The sequence below is a fragment of the Euphorbia lathyris genome, chromosome 6 (genome assembly GCF_963576675.1).
Source record: "Euphorbia lathyris chromosome 6, ddEupLath1.1, whole genome shotgun sequence".
NCBI classification, from domain to species: domain Eukaryota; kingdom Viridiplantae; phylum Streptophyta; class Magnoliopsida; order Malpighiales; family Euphorbiaceae; genus Euphorbia; species Euphorbia lathyris.
Window position 1 is genome coordinate 40,848,971 of NC_088915.1, and position 20,842 is coordinate 40,869,812.

At 35.2% G+C, this 20,842-nt stretch overlaps 1 protein-coding gene across 1 annotated transcript in view; it reads left to right on the plus strand.

The window, feature by feature from the left end:
- LOC136233886 (glycerol-3-phosphate acyltransferase ATS12, chloroplastic) overlaps positions 1 to 12,645 on the plus strand; it is a 31,011-nt gene extending 18,366 nt beyond the window's left edge. The window contains exons 10-13 of the mRNA XM_066023612.1: positions 9,096 to 9,215; positions 9,288 to 9,401; positions 10,150 to 10,297; positions 12,225 to 12,645. Coding sequence (XP_065879684.1) covers positions 9,096 to 9,215; positions 9,288 to 9,401; positions 10,150 to 10,296 — 381 coding nt within the window. The 3' untranslated portion in view covers position 10,297; positions 12,225 to 12,645. The remainder of the gene's footprint in view (positions 1 to 9,095; positions 9,216 to 9,287; positions 9,402 to 10,149; positions 10,298 to 12,224) is intronic.
- Positions 12,646 to 20,842: the final 8,197 nt, after the last annotated feature.

Below are 20,842 nucleotides of genomic sequence, written 5' to 3' on the forward strand. Positions count from 1 at the left end.
TTCTGGGAAAGAATTAATAGAGTAATGGTCTTTTGTCGGAGAGTATGACTTGTTTCGGATATTCACCCCTTACTTGCTAGAGCTAATAAATGAGTATGCTCAAATGCAATGTGAAAGAAGACCCATTTTGTGTTCATTGCCTTTTTTTGCTCAGTACTTCTGCTCCAATGTACTTTCTGGACCAACAAATGACTACATATACCACTGGTTTCTGGATTGATCACCCCATTCTGTGATCTGAAGGAAGAAAAGTGAAACTAATTTATCCTCACTTAACCTGTTACGCCAGTTATTTAGAGCTCACTTAGAACAAATGAATGTGAATTTTGGAATTACGAACTAATTCCATGTAGACTTCATTTTTAAATTAATTCTTGGGATAAGGTGCAAAAATACCCCTAACGTTGATAGTCCGGAGCAATTTTACCCGTAACGTCTAAAATGGTGCAATTTTATCCTTAATGTTGGCAGCCTTTAGCAATTTTACCCCTAACGTTGGTAAGTTGGGTCAATTTCAGATATCATTATAAAATATAGATGTTTTGCTACTTATTTTGCTAGTTCTAAAAAAAAAATTTCACTTTTTTTTGTGATTTAGTAATAGAATTGGAGATTAATATTTTTAAATTCGACGAAATATTTAAATTTTTCTATCCAACTCACACAAAATACAGTATAATTTTATAGTTTTTAATTTTATTCTTTTTTACGTCTATTCATGTGTTTGTGATGTGTTACTAATGAGTAATAAAATGACGCACATGTAAAGCATAAATGATAAAATTTGTAACTAAGAAGACAATTTGCTGAATTATTTCTCAAATTGACCCAATTTGCTAACGTTAGGGTAAAATTGCTCATAGCTGTCAACCTTAGGGGTATTTTTGCACCTTATCTCTTAATCTTCTACTTGGTAGAAATAATTTACTTAAATGTACAATATGGAATTCAATTAAATTCCTTTCTTATGCTTGGCACCATAAAAAAATTAATATTAGAATCCCCTTGTGACAGAGGGCGAGCCTTGGCGCAACGGTAAACGTTGTTGTCGCGTGACTAAGAGGTCACCGGTTCGAGCCTTAGGAGCGGCCTCTTGCCAAATAAATTGGCAGGGGAAGGCTTGCCCCCAGTACAGCCTTGTGGTGGGACCCCTCCCCGGACCCTCGCTCAGCGGGGATGCGTAGTGCGACCGGGCCGCCCTTTTATACACATTAATTTAGTGGATTCGTTTGAAAATTCGACCTATCTCAGTGGAATTTGGATTAGCATTACACAATTCATGGAATCCAGTTCTTGGAATTGAAATTCTAACATTTTCATTTTAAGCAGCAAAATTTGGAATTGCAAATAAATTCCTGAAAGTTAAGGAATTCATTCATTTCAAGCATGGTTTTAATGCTTGAACCTTTCCCACTGTCGTTGTTCGTGGAAACCAGAGACCAGTTTCAGATTCTTGCTTGTAAGAGTGAGATCATAGTTGATCTTAATGTCTAACTCAGAACTTGTCAAGCATTCAAATTAGCACTAGTTTGAGGTTTTTTCTCAGCTGCAATAGTGGTATTAAATTATTAATTACGGCTTTTAGGTTATGCATTGATTTGATACATCAATGAGCATCTGTCAGATCTGGGTCCGAATTAATAGTAGAGTTGAATTTCAGAAGAGAAGAGTCAGGGAGAGATACAATATAGAAGAAGAAAGAAGAGAGAATTTGATAAAGGAATTAATAATATTCTTCATTGATAGACTGCGTGTACACAAGGATGACCTTTAAAAACAGCTGTACCAGGATTGTAACTGCTAAGGCTATAAGAGCAGCTAAAACTAACTTAATAACAGAATTAGGATTTAATTACGTTTCTGCCTTGTGCTGTATGTGACAATACCCCTCCTTCAGCACATTCAAGAATGATAGAGTGCAGGAATTTGCTTACTGATTGTTAGTTCATCGTCCAAAGTGACTGCTGATTGTTAGTTCATCCTCCAAAGTGACTGCTGAGAATGCAGGAATTTGCTTACTGATTTGTTAGTTCATCGTCCAAAGTGACTGCTGATTGTTAGTTCATCCTCCAAAGTGACTGCTGAGAATGCAGGAATTTGCTTACTGATTTGTTAGCAACTTTTTCTGTTTTGAGAAGATGTTGATTGGCTACGGGTAAGGTAGTGCCCTGTACGAGTCTTGAAAGCAGTCTTATGCATCATTGGGTTGCATCCTGATTTGGTGATAACCAGACCTCAAGTCCAACTTAGAGAATACCCTAACTCCTTTCAACTCATCAATCTGTTCTTGAATAACTGGTATAGGGAACTTATCCTTTACTGTCACCTTATTAAGTTCCCTGTACTCCATACAGAACCTCCAAGCTCCAACATTTTTCTTCACAAGTAACACTAGAGAGGCATAGGTGATGTGGCTGGGTTGAATGACTCCAGTATTAAGCATTTCTGTGATTAATCTCTCAATCTCATTCTTTTGATGAAATGAATAATGATGATAACTGACATTGACAGGTTCAGTTTCTGCCTTAAGTGGAATAGAATGGGTTCTGATGGGTGGTAGGGTAGTTGGTGTTTGGAATAGATGAATGTATTTGTCTAGTAGGGGCTGATGGGAGTTTGGAGTGAGTGGTAAAAAGTTTTTTACCATTTCTTTTTTAGCTACGTAAGTATTGGTTTGACAAATATGAGGAACAGGGTTCATGTCCCACCCTTCCATCCTTTATAAATGAATTTGCTCACAAATTTCATGGTCATTAACTTAGAGGAAATGTCCTCCTCCATGCCTTTCAATACCACTTCTTTTGTATCCTTATGTACCAATAGTATCAAAGGTGACTGGTTTGTGTTTTCTCATCCAATCAGACCCTAATATCAAATCATAATCTCCCAACTCTAGCACGCTAAGGTTAAAAGTAAACTTGGTATGATGCATGCTCCAATTGTAATCCTGAAATTATAGCTGCAGGTCTAACCTTGATAAGGGGCACCTTGACCTCACCAGTCAGCTTCTAGTCTATGAAGTGAGTGCTTCCACTGTCAATCAAAATCATGATTGGCCGCTTTTTCAACACTCCTCCTCCGTCCAATGCATTAATAGATAAGGTGATTTGTTGCTCTACTTCCTTAGCTCCCTAACTTCTTTGTAGTACATCATGCTCCAGGTAATTTTTTGAAATTGGCAAGGGTTGATTTGGTCTTAGCCTCTGGCAGGTTACCAGAAGATGGTTTAAGAGGAATAGGTTTCATTTATGATGGGCGTGGTGTTAGACTACTGTTTACTGGGCAGAGGGTTGCAAAAATTGGATTTAGGCTTCATAGCCTCCATCACATCTTTGAGGTCTTGGTACTTAGCATGCTTAATAACAGAATATAGGGTTTCAGGTTCAAATTGTCGCTCAACAGACCTGCTTCAGGCTTAAGGCCAGTTTTAAGCTGGACACAAAAGGATTTGGTAAGATTAGGGTGTACTTCTCTCCATTTTCAACTTAGCTATTTCAAACTGCTCCTGGTAAGCTAGCACATTAGTTTCTTGCTTAAGTTGTGAAAGCTGCTGAACTACATCTTCAACCTCTGTTCCCTGGAATCTTTCTCCACCTCTACTACAAATTCATCCCATGTAGCTTGAGAATGAGTTGAAATCCAATTCATGTACCCCTTCTCAGATGAGAAGGATCTCCTAAGTGGGAACGCTACCCAATATTCCTCTATCTAGATAGAGGAACGCTACCCAATATTCCTCTATCTAGGTTACTGTAAGCAGAGAGAAGTGAAGGAATGTTCTTCTATATTTTCTTAATTCTTAATGATATTACTTAGTATGGCCTATTCTATAACTTGACCTATGTTAATACTGCCAGTATAACCTATGTTAATACTGACAGCCATATTATATACCGCCGTATAGACTATAACACTCCCCCTCAAGCTGGAACATAGATATTGATCATGCCTAGCTCGGTAAACACATCTGCAAGTTGGCTTCCTATCCGGACACGTGGAGTTGTGATTCTATCCTCTTCTAACTTTTCCTGCGTAAAATGACAATCAATTTCTATATGTTTGGTCCTTTCATTAAACACATAATTGTTCGCAATATAGATAGCTGCTTCGTTATCACATTATAAGTGTTATTGGTTTTGTCCTTACAAACCCAAGTTCATCGAGAAGATGACATAACCATACAAGCTCACATGTAGTTTGTGCCATAGCTCGATATTCAGCTTTGGCACTGGATCGAGACACCACACTCCGTTTCTTGCTTTTCCAAGAAACAAGATTTCCTTCAACAAACACACAATAACCAGAAGGATCATATGCACTTCTATGAAGCAGCTTCAGGGCGAGTGATTGTTAGATAATTCAATTTCCCAACAACCCTTCTGTATTTCTCAGGTTTCTCAAGCAACTCACCTTCATCGCCTGCAGGAAACTTCTATTCCCAAAAAGCACTTCAATTGTCCTAAGTCCTTTGTTTGAAAACAAGTAGCAAGGAAATGTTTCAACTTTGTAATTCATGTTGTATAGTGATCACTATGTCATCAACATACACCACTAAAAGAATACACCTAGAACCGGATGATGTAAACAAACAGAAGGATCATATGCACTTCTACGAATATCAAATTCAATTACTGCAACACTGAATCTTCCAAACCAAGCACGGGGGGATTGTTTCAGGCCATACAATGACTTCTTCAATTTGCATACCTTCCCAGACTGACCAACAAACCCAAGTGGTTGCTCATGCCCGCACCATAGGTCGGGCGTGATGGTCATACGCCCGATATAAACCTCTTCATGTAAATTTCCATTTAAGAAAGCATTTTTAACATCAAGCTGATGAAGCGACCAATTATAAGTAGCAACTAAAGAAATGAACAACCGAACATAAGTCAATTTGGCAACATGAGAGAAAGTATCGAAGTAATCAATGCCATATGTCCGAGCATAGCCTCTGGAAACTAATCGAGCTTTTAGACGAGCCACTGTACCATCATGGTTTGCCTTAACAGCAAATACCCGTCTGGAACAATAGCTTTCTTTTGGGCCGATAGAGAAACAAGATACCAAGTATGGTTATCTTTTAAAGCCTTTATTTCTTCTTTCATTGCTTCCACCCAACCCAGATGAGGCTACAAAAGACTTGGAGGAGACCGATAAGGAATCATGTGATACAAAGGAAGAAATAGGATGAGTGCAAGTACATGTACATGTACCTTTTCGAATAGCAATAGGTAGGTCAAGGCTGGAATTAGAAGAAGAAATATTAGAGTCAGGGTATGTAGCTGGTTCTGGAGTTGGTGCTGCAACCATAGGCTGTACACGCCGAGAATAAACTTGATGAATAACAGGCCGAGAGGGAGGAGAGATTTCATGTTCACTCATAGTCTATACCAGAAGATCATCATTAGTGTTATTAGTAGATAAAGACGGGGAAAATGATGGTGGAGATGGATGATAGAATGGTGTATTTTCAAAGAATGTGACATCAGCCGACGAAAGATAACGCCCTAATGACGGCGAGTAGCAACGATATCCCTTCTGGAATCGAGAATAGCCCAAGAAGACACACTTGCGAGATTTGGGATCAAGTTTAGATATATGAGGATGCATATCTTGAACAGAGCAAATACATCAAAAAATTCGGGGTGCAAGAGAAACAAAGATTGAGAAGGGAAAAGAATGGAATACGGAATCTGGCCATTAAGAATAGCGGAAGGCATACGATTAATCATGTGACATGCAGTGGATACAACATTTGCCCAGAAAACCTTAGGGACTTGCATATGAAACATGATTGTTCGGGTGACTTCCAGTAAATGGTGATTCTTCAGGCTATTTTGCTGAGGAGTAACAATACAAGAAGTCTGTGTCTTATACCATGTTGTGAAAGATAAGACATGGAAGGTGCTGGATAAATATTCCTTGGCATTGTCACTTCGAAGGATGCAAATATTTTTGTTAAATTGAATTTTAATCTCAACATGAAAGTTGCAAAACACAGTAAACAACTCAGAACGATATTTCATAGGATAAAGCCAAGTGGCTCGAGAGAAATCATCTACAAACGTTACAAAATACTGATAACCAAGTTTAGACACAACTGGACGAGGACCTCACGAATAGTGTGAACTAACTTTAAAACAGACTCAACGCCTTTATTTATTCGGGGGAATACGGTACTCTGTGATGTTTAGCGAACTGGCAAGCTTCACATTCCAAAGTAGATTCCCTTTGAAAACTAGGACATAACTTCTTTAATTCATGAACAGACGGATGACCAAATTGACAATGAAGCAATTGTAACAGAGAAGAGCTTGTACATACAATTGATCTTGGCACTACCGCAGAGGAGTCAAGAACATACAATCCGTTTACCAGCTAAAACACAACAGTTAAGGGTTTTTGTGAGTTGACTAACAAACAATGAATTAAAAGAAAATTGAGGTAAGACATAAAACAGAAGATAAGGTAATGGTAGGGGTAGGATTAGTCGTTCCTTGACCATTTATAGGACTTGTAGCCCCATTGGCTATTTTAACAAGCGGAAGATTGGCAGAGGTATGAAAAGAAGAAAGGATACCTGAGTTACCAGTCATATGATCTGTAGCACCAAAGTCAATAACCCAACTACGAGAGTATGTGGAGAGGCACGCAATATGATTACCTATGTCAGCTAAAACAATCGTTGAAGATTGGGGAACATCATGATTCATGGACTGTTGAAGTCTAGCATATTCATTTATTGAAATAATTGTTGAAGCAGAGAGTGGAGACGGTAAGATTCCATCTTGAGCCGCCATGTTAGCAACAACTCTCCTAGTAGTAGTCTGCCCGGTATTTTGTGGAGGTTTACCATGCAACTTCCAATAATAGTTCTTGATATGCCCATCTCCTCCATAATGATAACAGGCCTTAGGAGAGTTACGATTACCAGGAGGATTCTGATGACCACTCGTGCTCCTATGATCACATTGCCTACTAAGGTTGCTATTTCTTGAGACATTGTGCCAGAGCTCAAATCACCGTCTTCATCCACCGAGCATAAAGATCGGAGAAAGAGGGAAGTTCCTCACTAGTTAAGAGTGAGCTACTTCATATGAGGATTCTAGTCCAGCCATAAAGCATTGAATGAATATGTGCTCCTCTTCTTCTTGCATCCGTTTGACACCAACAACAATAGGAAATAAAGCTCTTTTTTCCTTAAAAGCTTGTCTCGAATCATTGTATATTGGAACAAAGTATGTCCTTTTTGTCGAGCACGATAGATTTTCAACAACAGCTTATGAATATGGGAAATCCTTTTTACTGGCATAAATAGATGCAAGACATTCGCAGAGTTCCTTGACAATGGCACGGTGGGTTACAATATCATTGATATTAGGTGCGAGAGTATTTTGAATCATATTAAACAGCCTACAATCCTCCATCCCCCGTTTCTTTCCTTTTTCATCATCCGCAAACCGTGTACATCTCCATTGCACATAATCCTTAGGACCAGTTAATTTTCTGTCCCATATTTTCATATTACCAAATGAAATTTCAGTAAAAAAAATCTTGTGTGCCATTTGTAACCAAGTCTAACAAATTAAGTTTCCCCACAAATTTTGTTGGACCAGCCCACACTATGAAAACAAGATTTTGAAGAATTCAACTGGACATGTATACCGAAATAGCAAGACGAAAGCGATGGAAAAAGAAAGGCTGAAAACTGACGTGTCACGCAATCCCCGCCTCTGATAAACGGAATAAGTAAAATTGCGTTAAAATTAGTGGTATTTCACCATCGCCGTTTCCGGCTCCCACTTATCCTACACCTCTCAAGTCATTTCACAAAGTCGGACTGGGATGGGGTGGTCGCTCAGCGTACGTGGTGGTGCATGAGCGGTGCTATGATCATCGGGGCTGGCAGGCTCTTTCCTCGAGCAACGAACTGTTCGCCCTGTCAGTTGCGGCTGGTAGGCATTTTGCTCTATCAGGTCAGGAGCACGCATGTGCCGAAGCACGCCGAGACGGCGGAAGCTGCTTTCCACGACCATTGCAACGGCATCTCCGTAGGCGTTTCAAAGGCCTAGGCTTACACTGCCGCCGTTTCAATCCGTGTTGGTATGCGCCCCGATCCGATCTGGCGACTGGATTTCAAAGAGACACCGATCAGTCGAAGGGGAAGCCATTGGATGAGGTGGTGAGATAAACAGAACCTTTGAATGCCAAGTTACTCAAGAGACCCATGCTTGCTGATAGTAAGAAGTGAAGGAAATATTCTTTTATATTTTCTTAATTCTTAATGATAGGTTACAACATATTTATATACAAATATGAACAGTATATTACCTATATTAATGCTGCCAGCCATATATTACTGCCAGCAGTATAGTCTATTCTATAACCCGATCTATGTTAATACTGCCAGCCATATATTACTGCCAGCAGTATAACCTATGTTAATACTAATTGCCATATATACCTTATATACAGCTGTAAATACTAAAACAGTTACTAACAGGGGTCATATTATGTTTATCCTTGTTAAATTTTGGGCGACAGATATGTGAGGTGAGTGGGTGCTTTCGTTACTGGATTGGATTAGTTTTGCTGAAGTAGACTTAGATTTTTGTACCATTTCTTCTAAGGATTGATGTGAATCAATCTCCTCCTTCCTGAGTTTATTATGCTCCCCCCTGAGTTAGATTGCCCGGAGGATTGATAGTCTCTGATACCAATGTCAGATCCGGGTCTGAATTAATAATAGAGTTGAATTTCATTGATAGATTGCTTGTACACAAGCATGACCTTTAATAGCAGCTTGTACAGCTGAGGTCAGGGAAAATAGTTACAAATAACAGCTGTGATATGACAACTGGTATAACAACCTCTAAAGGTACAAAATAGACTAAATGACAAAACCAGAATTGTAACTGCTAATAGAAGGCTATAAGAGCAGTTAAAACCAACAGTAATTAACAACTATAAGCATAAAACTAAATAACAGAATTAAGATTTAATTACGTTTGTGCCTTCTGCTGTATGTGACAACATCTTATTTGTTTCTGTATCAACTTTGATACTCATTCATGCTGATATGAGTCGGGCAGGCACCTTTTGATGCTTCTGCAGTGGACAATATGAGAAGGCTTGCTGAACATTCTGGTGCTCCAGGACATTTTTATCCTTTAGCATTATTATGCCATGAGATTATGCCTCCCCCACCACAGGTAAAAGCTTGTTTGCTCTGTTTATTTTTATGATCGTCCTAGAATTGTTTGTTATGCATTGAAAATCTGCAGGTGGAAAAGGAAATTGGCGAGAAAAGACTGGTTGCCTTTCATGGGACTGGAGTTTCAATAGCACCAAAAATCAACTTCTCTGAAATTGCTGTTGCTTGTGAAAATTCTGACAAGGTTGGTCAAAGTTATACAATGAACATGCAAATGTAGTAGTTCCTTACATTCAAGGACAAGTAACATGTCAATTTTTATGAGAGAAATTTGTGATTTTGATCTTGAACCAAAAAGATGCATCATGAGGTAGAAAGTAGACACAAAATGCACATTGATATTGACTTTGGAGAATTAATGAAAGACATACGGTGATCATTTCTTGGTCAATCCAGTTTCTGAAGAATGTTAGTTTTATTACAAGTCCAACTTTGATTTCAATAAGGGAATTACTCGTAAAACTAGTATAAAAACCCACTGAAGAGGCTTCAATTTCTGACGTCTCACCTTTTCCTCTGCCATACTATCTTTTGCTCTCCCTGCATTTCTTTTGCCCTCCTTTCCCCAATACTCAACTCCCCTTCCTTTATCTTTCTAGTTGGAACAATTCCTGCCTTTGTAATTGCCTTCTGGAAAAGAAACACCACGGCCATCTCCTTAGTTCATGTCTCTCAATATTCCATGGCCTTTTACAGCTTTAACATTTCTTCAAACTCCAAACATTTCATTTCCTCTTCCTTGAATGTATCGATTTCCCAACCTTTGTTTAAGGAAACTTTTATCATTAATAACCCAGTGACCTGGATAAAATTAAATTTCTTAACAATATTGTGGAATAAATTTAAAGTTTTCATTAGTTATTAGCTTATAAAGAAATTAAAGCACTTGGTTCTCTCTTCTAACTGTTCGGGTTCAACTCTTTCCATGGCAGGCTAAAACGGTGTACTCACAGGCCCTGTATGATTCGGTATGTGAGCAATACAATGTTCTCAAATCTGCAATCCATGGCAAACGAGGATTAGAGGCATCAATTTCAGCTGTCTCTTTATCGCAACCGTGGAATAAGTCAACTTCTTAAGGTATTTATTCTTTCTTAAGATCATGAAATAAGTTGGCACAATGGTTAAGTAAATAGGGGAATCTTTTTAGAGTTTTAGTATTGATGCAGGAAGGGGGTGCTAGATTTTTTCCCCAAGATCTGCAAGTGATGCTGCAAGATTTTGATTCAAAAGTTCCTAATCTAGTTTAGACCATGAACACTTGCAAAGTCACGGCTCTTAAAATTCTACTACTGCTCACTGCGGGCCTCAGACTTCAACAGTTAGTTAGATTTCCTTAGCCTTTTACTTGTATGTAACAGAAAATCCTTTCCGATCTAGTCAAAATTTTGTTGGAAAGGGCTATTTTGACCCTAAAAAGTAACACTTACCCAAACATTCTCTCTTCTCCTTTTCCTTCTCTTTTCTTTCCACAACATCAAAGCAATGTGTCATCCTGATCTTCCCCTGATACGATCCTCATCATTCCATTTTGTCCTTCCTCTCCTCATCTCTCCATCACCCCCATCTCTCTACCCCCTTTGCCAAATGCTGCTTTGCAAAGAACAATACCTCGGCAAGAAGTGTAAACAAAATAAAGAACTCTTAACTCCATGTGCTTTGTTTGTTTCATGAAGAATGAAAATTGGATCTGATTGAAATTGTTTCCGGGAGGTTTGATATGTAGAGTGATGTATACTTTATTACTAGTTAAAGCATATCAATATTTGATATCTATCACTAATACTTTATTATCTTATGACTCTAAAAAGGGTAGGAAGACAAAAGATTGATGTAAACATTTTTAAATGAAATTTAACATCCATAATATATTAAACCTTTAAGTTTAACTAAATATAACAAATTAATTTAATTAGAACAAGAGCTATAGATTAACTCAAGTATACCTTCCGAAGCAATCCTTAGTGGAGATTTCTGAACTCTGCCCAGCATCCTCTCTTCATCATCACAGGTTATGGTTGTGTTCCAGCATCGACACACATCTTGGGTTCTTCTGAAGATATCTATTGTTGCTCTATAACTCTTAATTTTTTCAAACTAATATGCTATATGTAGGCCAAACTTAAGTATTTAATAACTATGAATGTTAAAAGGGGAGTTTAGAAAGCCATGGTGTACAAGAAAGAAAGAAAGTTATTATTGCTCAAAGGAAAACTATGATCTTATATTATTGCTCAAAGCAAAACTATGATCTTACATTAGATGTAAATTCCACAGAAACAAGACAAAACCACAACAAAAACATAATACTAAATGTCCCCACCGTGTCCCCTAATTAAAAAAAGAAAAGAAAAAAGGGAATACTTTCCAGCCGTGTCCCGTACGTATCCCGTCGTGTCCCCGTACTTAGAGTGTCGGATACGCGTACGTTGACCTCCGAGAAGTATCGGTGCTTCATAGATAGGAATATCTAGCATGTTCTTTCAAGTAAACTTTCCAGTTAAGAGGTGTTTAGGACCCCACTATCTGTTCATTTTTTTTAATCAAAATCCAAATTCTATTTATATGTGCCTTTTAGACTTTCAATGGGTTTTTTCTTTTCAAGTTTACCCTTATATTGAGATGGAGAAAATGTCGTGGGATTTATAAAATGTATTAAATATTGTTTAGAATCCATTAGATTTAAATTTGTGAATTAAATAATTTCGAGCCTTTCTGAAATAAGGGTAATTTAGTCTTAACAATTCAATTTTATCCTAAATTTAAGGCTAAATAATAACTACCCTAGGGAAAATATCAAAAGGAATGGAGGGAGTACTATTTTAGGAGACATACCCTTTTTGTTTCTTATCCTATGTCTCCAATGTAAATGACATTTGTAGTTAGTGAAGCTTGTCAATATACAAATAATCCTTGAACAAACTGTCATTTTTCTATTTGGCATGTAAAAAATGGTTTAATACATTTCTTATCATTGTTTGACAAAATCATTTTTGATATGTTTCAGGGTAGTTTGTCACAGTTTTGCAACTCAACCACAAATGTGCAGTCCTTCAATACCAGAGCACTACAGACGTACGTTTATACTCATCAAGCCTCTCTACCTTTTTTGTTGTTTTTTTTGGAAGTTTGATCTGTATTATAAGGAGGAGCTTTCAAAAGAGTTCAAATGTGCAAGATAAAAACAGCTCGTGCAACTACCGAATTGTTATTTTTTAATTTCATCACAACTACGATGTCTATAATTTTGTAAAAACCCTCAGTCATGAAAAGAACAGGTGCAGCAGCTCCATAGGATGAGATTTTAGCCTCATGAGAGTAGCAATCTAGGGCATGACTTTTGATATTGTGGGAATATATCCTGGTTGCTGTTACTCTCCTATCAGTGTTTGGTTAAAAATAAAAAGGAGCTCCTGTTTGTTGTTGTAGGATGAAAATGCTATTTTTTGTAGCAGCAACAAAATGCTGCTGTTTGATCCAAACGGCCTCGAATACCCTTCAAAACTGAGGTGATTGAGTTATAGCCGTTAATAGAAATCTTAGACTAAGGTACTATTTGATAAAACTTAAAATTAAGTGCTGAATATTATAATATTTGAAAATATTAAATTCTGTAACTATTTGGTTTATACTGAAAATTAAGTGCTAAATGTAAATAATCTGTTTGATAACTACAATACGTAAAATTGTAAAACTATAAAAAGGACAATATTACCCTCTTATATAATTTAGGGAAAAGTTTACAAATAAAAGTCGGTGGTATATTTTATTTACACAATAAAATATTACAATTACACACAGTTAAGTTCTAATTACAACCAAATACATTTTTACCTTAAAAATAATAAATAAATAATATGGTGAAATTTTACGTTTTTTACTAATCTGGTAGTTTATTAACTAAATTGATATTTAAGTTCATTTTACACAGTTACAATTTGATTTTGGGATTTGTGTTTTGTCAATATATAAATGTAATTGAAAAAAATTAAAAAAAATGTTACCTTTGTAAACTTTTAAACCACGAACCTCTATTTACAAATAAGGTAAATTATGAGCATTTTTTTCGTACTTTGTCCTGTAATTTAATTAATTTAAAGATAAAATATAATAAATTGGATACTAATATAGGGAAAAGTATAAAAAGAAATAGGGTAAATAATTATAAAGTTCATGAGTTTCTATTTAATACACTAGTCAGTCTTTCTGTTTTTAGAAATAATTATAGTCCTTCAGTTTTTAGTTTCATCAACTCCTTAGTCCTTATGTTTGAGTCAATAGTCAAATTATACCAAATAAATTTCAAAATACCAAAATTATCCTTTACTCTATATTTTAATAATAAAACATCTATTTTTCCTATTTTATGTTTTTTTCTTCTTTTTTTCTACCTAATCTCTACAATATTTTTTCCCTATATAATCTCTACAATATTGAGTAATTAATTTATTAAATTTTATATAATTATAGAAATTTAATTTAGTAGCCTAAATTTTATTGACTAAAAAAATGAATGAAAAATATTTCAAAAATTATCAAAATAAGAGTAAATTGTAAAAAGTAATCTTTATTTATCTCTAATAAATTTTTATAAATGAAGAAAAAAAATATGATTTTTAAATTTTTATATTAATATTTAATGCTAATTTAAGAGAATAAAAATACATTTTTAATGATTTGTATATAAGTTTCGGTATATATACACTTCATAAACTTTATTAAAACTATTTAGATTAAATTTGATAAAAAATAAGTTTTTTTTATATAAATAACTAGGGGAAATTTGGACTTTCATCTACAAAAACACATGGAAGGACTAAAGAGTTGATTAAAATAAAATTTAAGGACCTTATAATAATATAATGGACCTACTAGTATGTTAAGCAAAAAAACAAGGACTTTATAATTATTTACCCAAAGAAATATTGTGGTTTGGGTCATTTTCAAACATAAAGTTTACAAATTGGTAGCTTGTGATTCATTTCGTTAGCAAAGGCAGTCCAAACTGACTAACGGTGTTAAAAAAAGTCAAAAGTTAAATAGTAAAGAACTATTTTTATTTTTATATTTATTTATTTTATAAATTAACCCTTTATTATTTAATTATCACAAACAAATCATAAAACAAAAACAAAAACAAAGTATCAAATTCACTGTCTCTTCTTTTTCTCACATATCTCTTTAATTTATTTTATTCTTTCTAAACACACCCGCTCCCTCTCTATTTTCTCTATCTTTAATTTATTGTTAAAATCTGATTTCTGTTCTCTTCGTTCTACATTGGCAGAACCTTCAAAGCCAACATGGTAGCAAACCAATTACCAATTACACCGTTGGAATCACTCGAAACTTATTTTTCTCTCTTGAATTCGAAGTGGAACATTGAATTTAGAATCTAAAATTAGCATAAATATTTTATTTAAAATCTAGGATAACATTAAACAATAATATTATTTATAACAATATCATCCCAATTTTATCAGGTAACAAGGAATCATTGAAGTCACAAGTAACCAAAGTTGAATAACCCTAAGAATCTAGAAATACAGACAGTAAATTAACGCAAAAAAAAAAAAAAAAAATAAATATAACGAATGAAGCTTTCAAATCAAAAGAATGGGCGCTTATACATGGTGAATCGATCTAATGTTTCAGGCATGTTGAATTCTAAATATGAAGATCAAAATTAGTTAGCTACATGTTGAGTGTGTAAATCCAAAAAAAAAAAATTGCTTTGGTGGGAATCTTGGTTGGTTGATCTTTTAACCACTGTTTTTCATTCATCAGCAGATGCCGTGGTCTTGGAAATCCGTACATGTATTTTTAGAGAGAGTGAAAATAGAGGGGGAAAGTGAGTGTAATTAGAGAGAATGAAAATAAATTAAAAAGAGATGGTGAATTTGATATTTTGTTTTTGTTTTAGAGTTTTTTTTTTATAATAATTAGATAATAAAAGGGTTAATTTATAAAATAAATAAATATAAAAATAAAAATAACTTTTTACCATTTGATTTTGACTTTTTTTTAACATAGTTTGGACTGCTTTTACTAACGGAATGATCACACGCTACCATTTTGTAAACTTTTAAACCACGTAGTTTATGTTTGAACCACAAGATTTATTTTTATAATTTTTCCTATTATAAATTTAATAAATATTATAAATTCTAAAATAAAACTAAAATAATGGTAACAAAAATTCAAGCATTATGTTCTTAAAAAGATCAGACATTATGGAAAGCAGATGTTGAAGTGCACAATTAAGCAGGGCACCTATTAGGTTAGGATATTGGTATTTATTATAATAAAAGTACTAGTACTGTGCTCGCGTGTTGCATGGGTCGATAAATGTTTTGTACATAAATTTAATATTTTTTAGATATATATCATATGTATATAATAATATTAATATTTTGTTTTAAAATAATTTTAAATATAAAAATTAATAGTTTATAAAAAAATAACTTTGTATAATTTCTTTGTCGAAAAGTACAAACATCGTAGAATCACTTGAGACTTGAACTGCTATCTCGAGCTCATATCTGCAGTTGTGAAAAAAAATATATACTTATAAATTTTTTTAAATATTGACGCAACTGTAAACGTTGTTGTCGTGTGACTGAGAGATCACGGGTTCGAGTCTTAGGAGCGGCCTCTTGCCAAAATATTGGCAGGAGAAGGCTTGCTTCCAGTACACCACCAGGGACCCCTCCCCGGACCTTCGCTTAAGCGGGGACACGTAGTGCACCTGGGCGCCCTTATTACAAAACATTGTTATTTTATTATTAAATTATGCATTAGAATTGCAGTTTTTGGTTTTCAGTCACCAAAATGTATCATCATTTAATTTTACTTTTTTTTTTTTTGTAAAATTTCACATGCTAAATAGTATCATATGAATTTATTGTTGATATTTTTTTTTTATTGTCGTAGCCACTGTGAAAGTTCTCTTGTCAAATTTTATAATTATTATATTATTTTATTTTTTTTAATTAAACTGCATAAATGACTTTTCAATTTTGATCCAACACTAATATACAGGAATGATTTCAATTTATTATAAATTATATATATATATATATATGGCTTTTCAATTTTCTTTTTTTACTATTTAGACAACTGATTAAAAATTAAAAATACCTATAAAACTCTTTTTGTTTATTTCTCTGTTTCTGTTATTATATATAGTATATATGAGTATAAATAGTAAATAGGTTTAAATACAATCAAACAATACATTTGAGCGTATTAAGTGCTCAATTTAAGTTAAAAAAAGTAAACTTATCAATTTAAGTGAATAATAGCTTAATTGAATAATTTAAGTACATAATAAAAAAAACTATTATCAAACAAACTTAAATTAAAAAGAAAAAAAAAACTTAAATTAAAAAATTATTTTTTAAAAAAATTTGTTCACAATGTGCTTACATTAAAGAAGAAAGAAAAATCCCCACCAGACCCGGATGTGATTCGAACCCATGACCTATCTAGTAATAGGTAAGCTCTCAAACAAAACCTAAGTTGTGTTTTTTTTTTCCTTTTCCTCTTTAGCCTTGTTTTCTTTTTTGTAGTACTTTTGATTATGCATATATTTTTGCTGTGATTTTCAAATAAGTACAGCATTTGTGTCTCATTATTATGCTTTTTGTTATGAGCTTGTATGGCATTTTAAATTTTAATATATAGTTTTTTTATATGGAAAAATGAAGTTATTATAAATCATTATTTTTGTATTCTTTTATTTAGTTATTTAGATTATTTGTAGGGATAAGGGTCAAGTTTAACCCTATCATTTCAAACAAAATGCAGATTTAATCATAATGTATGAAATGGTGTAAATGCAACCTTAACGTTTTCAAACAAGATCAAGTTGAACATCTCTAGTTATTGTTTCGTACTTAATGGAAACGAAACTTTAGAGACAAGAATATGGAATGTGGAATTGAATTGGACATAACATTTGAAGTCCTCATTTATTACAAATACAATCGCAATAAATACTTTAATACCAAATCCTAATACAAACCAAATTAGGAAAATAATTTCTAAATTCGACTAAGGCACCAAGTTTATATTATTCACTTTAACCAAAACAATAAATAATTTTAAATGTATTCCATAAGTTCAAATATTTTACATATTTCTAATTTTTATTTTTACCATATATAATCATAGGGTTAACATTAGAGAACATATAATAAAGCTAAATGTATAATTGAGCCCCTATTCAATTTGATTCAACTTTTAATCTTTCAAATGGATACAATAAGCCCTTGATTAGACACATTAAGCTATTGATATTTTAAATGGAAATACTAAACCTTATCAAAATTTATAGTTCTTTCATTTCAACCATGTATCCCTCAAATTCCAATTCAATTGTGTTCTATCATTTATGTTAACTTTGATAAATGTTAAAATGAGCTATTATATTAATAATATACAAGGTTCATGAGCCATACTGTTTGATGTTGAAGATCAGAGGTCATAATGAAAATAAGAGTAAACTGAAATTTTTAAAGAAACTTTGTTGATTTTCTTGAAACTCTTAAGGACATAGGGATGTACGAACAGTCATTCCTAAAATCCGACTTTGCTCACCACTCACTGGATAGCCACCTCCATGAGCCGTCTTGTCTATTAATTAGGAAGTGTCAGATGTCAGACTGCCGTGTGCAACGGTCACAAAGAATTGAAGCGGTTAACCGCACGACCAAACACAGATCATGAATTCCCTATTCATGCGCTGGAATAAGGGATTTGATTGGTTAAATCCATTTGAACTACCCTTGATGGTTCGATATCTCTCCTTTCGAGTTTAAAAATGGCCTTTATTGTGCAGTTCACATTTCAACTGGATTTCTCGAAAAACTTCTTCATCTTATCTCATCCACCATGGCTCGAAAGAACACAAGGTCGGCCACTGCAAACAAAGGCAATGAGAAGAAAGCTGATGTGAGCTCTAGCACACAAGACTCACTGGTGCTCTCAAAGCAGCTACTGAAATTTTCTGACGAGATAGAGCAGAAGAACTTCGAGGCATTTCAAAACACGGAGCTTTGTGCCACAAGGCAAATCTGTTGGGACAGCCTACGAGAGGTCGGTTTGGGCCAGAAGGTCAGAGTTCTAGTAGAAGGAGCCAGCCTAGCAAAATTACTGGCCATCGATGAACTGGCTTATCACGAGCTGAAAATGGAGTTCATTTCCACATTCCAAAGAGATGTATAGTACACAGACCCTAATCACCACAAGCACTACCAATTTCATCTCATGGGTAACCATATGAGCTATTCTGTGCACAAGATGAATGTGTTTCTTGACCTCGTTGACCAATCCAAATTGGAAGAGGAACCTTATGTTTCGGCAATCCGAGAAATCCCTAAGGAATTTGTCGCAATTGCTTTCTGGCATTCCATTATAGGCTAGGCCGAGTACAACCCAAGCTTTTCAAAGACCTCAGATATCGAAAGCTATTCCTTGAAATATTTACATCGATTACTGGCTGGCTCACTTTTTGGCAGGGTTCACCAAGCAACTGTTCCGTCCGTCGACCTGTTTGCCTTAGCTTGTTTGCGAGACCAAAAGCCCCTGAACGTGGGATATTATTTTGCTGAGTACATAGCCTCCTTGCAACAGAAGAAGAATGTCGCTGGTTTATTATGTGACCCTTTCGTCACGACCATTGCCCAAAACCTAGGGTTCTTTGATCCCAAGGTTACTATATTAACCATCAGCCCCTTTATGGAGCCTTTGAATTTGCAGGTCATGAAGCACATCGAAATATCCTGTGATATCAAGGGCATATGGTATCTGTGGCGAGAGGCAAAGCAACACGAGAAGAAGGAGAAGGACCAGACTGGCAGTTCCAAGAGAAGGAGGTCTGAGGACGGTATTGTTAGTCCCATGTAACATAACAAGGTTAGTTCTAAGGGGGGGGGGCCAAGGATTCTATTTTATCATCAATCCAATCACCGTTCACGTTTTTTATTTTTCCATGTTAAAGGCTGACTTCTTTTTCAGTTAAGACTTTTAAGTCTTGTAGCACAGTGATGCTGATTAAGATCAGAGGCAAGTTTAGTTAACTGGTAACTAAATCTGCTTCTGTCAAGAGTCAGGAGATAATTGTTTAAGACTATTCCCGAACTCAGTGTTCAGATCACACAACTCAGTGGATATGTTTTACATTTTACTAGACACAATGCAAAGCAAGTAAATAAGGAGTAAGAGTTAGGAAAATAATACTCAACAGTCTTATCCTGGTTAGGCCTCCTTGCCTACGTCCAGTCCCCGGAGTCCTTCCGAGATTTTTGAATCCACTACTGAGCTCTTTCAGGTAGAGCACGTTTAGTCACTGAGTATACAAGAGTACCTTCCTCTATTATTCTACTCAATACTGTCTCTACTACTGAGTGCTATAACCGAGCAACTCAGCATCTCCTTCTAAACTCTAGAATTGATAAAGTGTTTGTTCTAACAAATTGAAGAACACTTTAGATGAATTAACAATCTAGGCTTTTACACAAAGAATATGAATGAGTGTAAGATTTTCTTTGCTTTTCGAGACAGAAACTTCAAGTTGCTATTTGGTCAGCGTTTCGACTTGGTGAAGATCTGCATCGAATGAAGCATTTGAGAGGCCTATTTATAGTGACATCTGAGGCACCAGTTATTTCAAATTTCGAAATAACCATTGGAGGGAAACGACGCACATTCGCTTTCACTCGGTCAGTGCTTGGTGCCTTCGGCCAATGAGAGCGTTGCATCTTTTGCCTTCTTCAGTTGCCAGGTACGTCTGGTCGGTAGGCATTAGATTGTCCCTCTTCTTTTGGTAAAGTCTCTCCGACAGCTTCCTGCGTCTTTTGAAACTTTCTCGAAGTGGAACGACTTTGTCTGGAAGTTACTTAGGTCAACTGCTGACCTGTCTTCTATCCATTCGACTCAGCAGCTTCGGCATGAAGCAATTGAGAAGGCTTCTCGATCCTTCTCACTGCTAGGCTTGGTTTCTTCCTACTAGGCCGTGTGGCTTTAATCTGTTGACTTAGGCTTTGACCTTCCCTTGTGGGCTTTTGGGCCTTGATCTTTTAATGTCTTTAGTTCTTATAAATTAAATTACTCAACATTAAACAAACACATTAGTATGAAATAAATCAAAGCATTTAAATTTAATGTGTTAGAATAATTTATCATGGGAATTTAAATCTAACTTAAATAATTTTGTCAAATCAAAATCATTATGGAAATGTGTTTCAACAGGTATACCCCAGCCTATGCACATGTCCCCAATCTGAGCATTTCAAGAGACCCAACCCAGTGATGGAGATGACAAAATCTTTCGCATCGCATCCAGAATGAGTATGGAGACAGTGTTGATCAATATGCGAGTCTTAGAGAAGCGCATCAACACTTACGAGCACGAAATCGAGATCATGCACGCTCGAATAGCTATTTTGGAAGGCAACAGTAACATCGCCCCTAAAACAACTATTTTCGATGATTCACATAAAAGCCCCGTCAAGAAGAATGATGAAATGGAAGAAGAGGTCACACCTGTGACCAAAGAGAATGCTGAGGAGGAGGCTGAGTCCTCCTTGTTGGGGTTTAGTATCCTATAGACAATTGTTATAG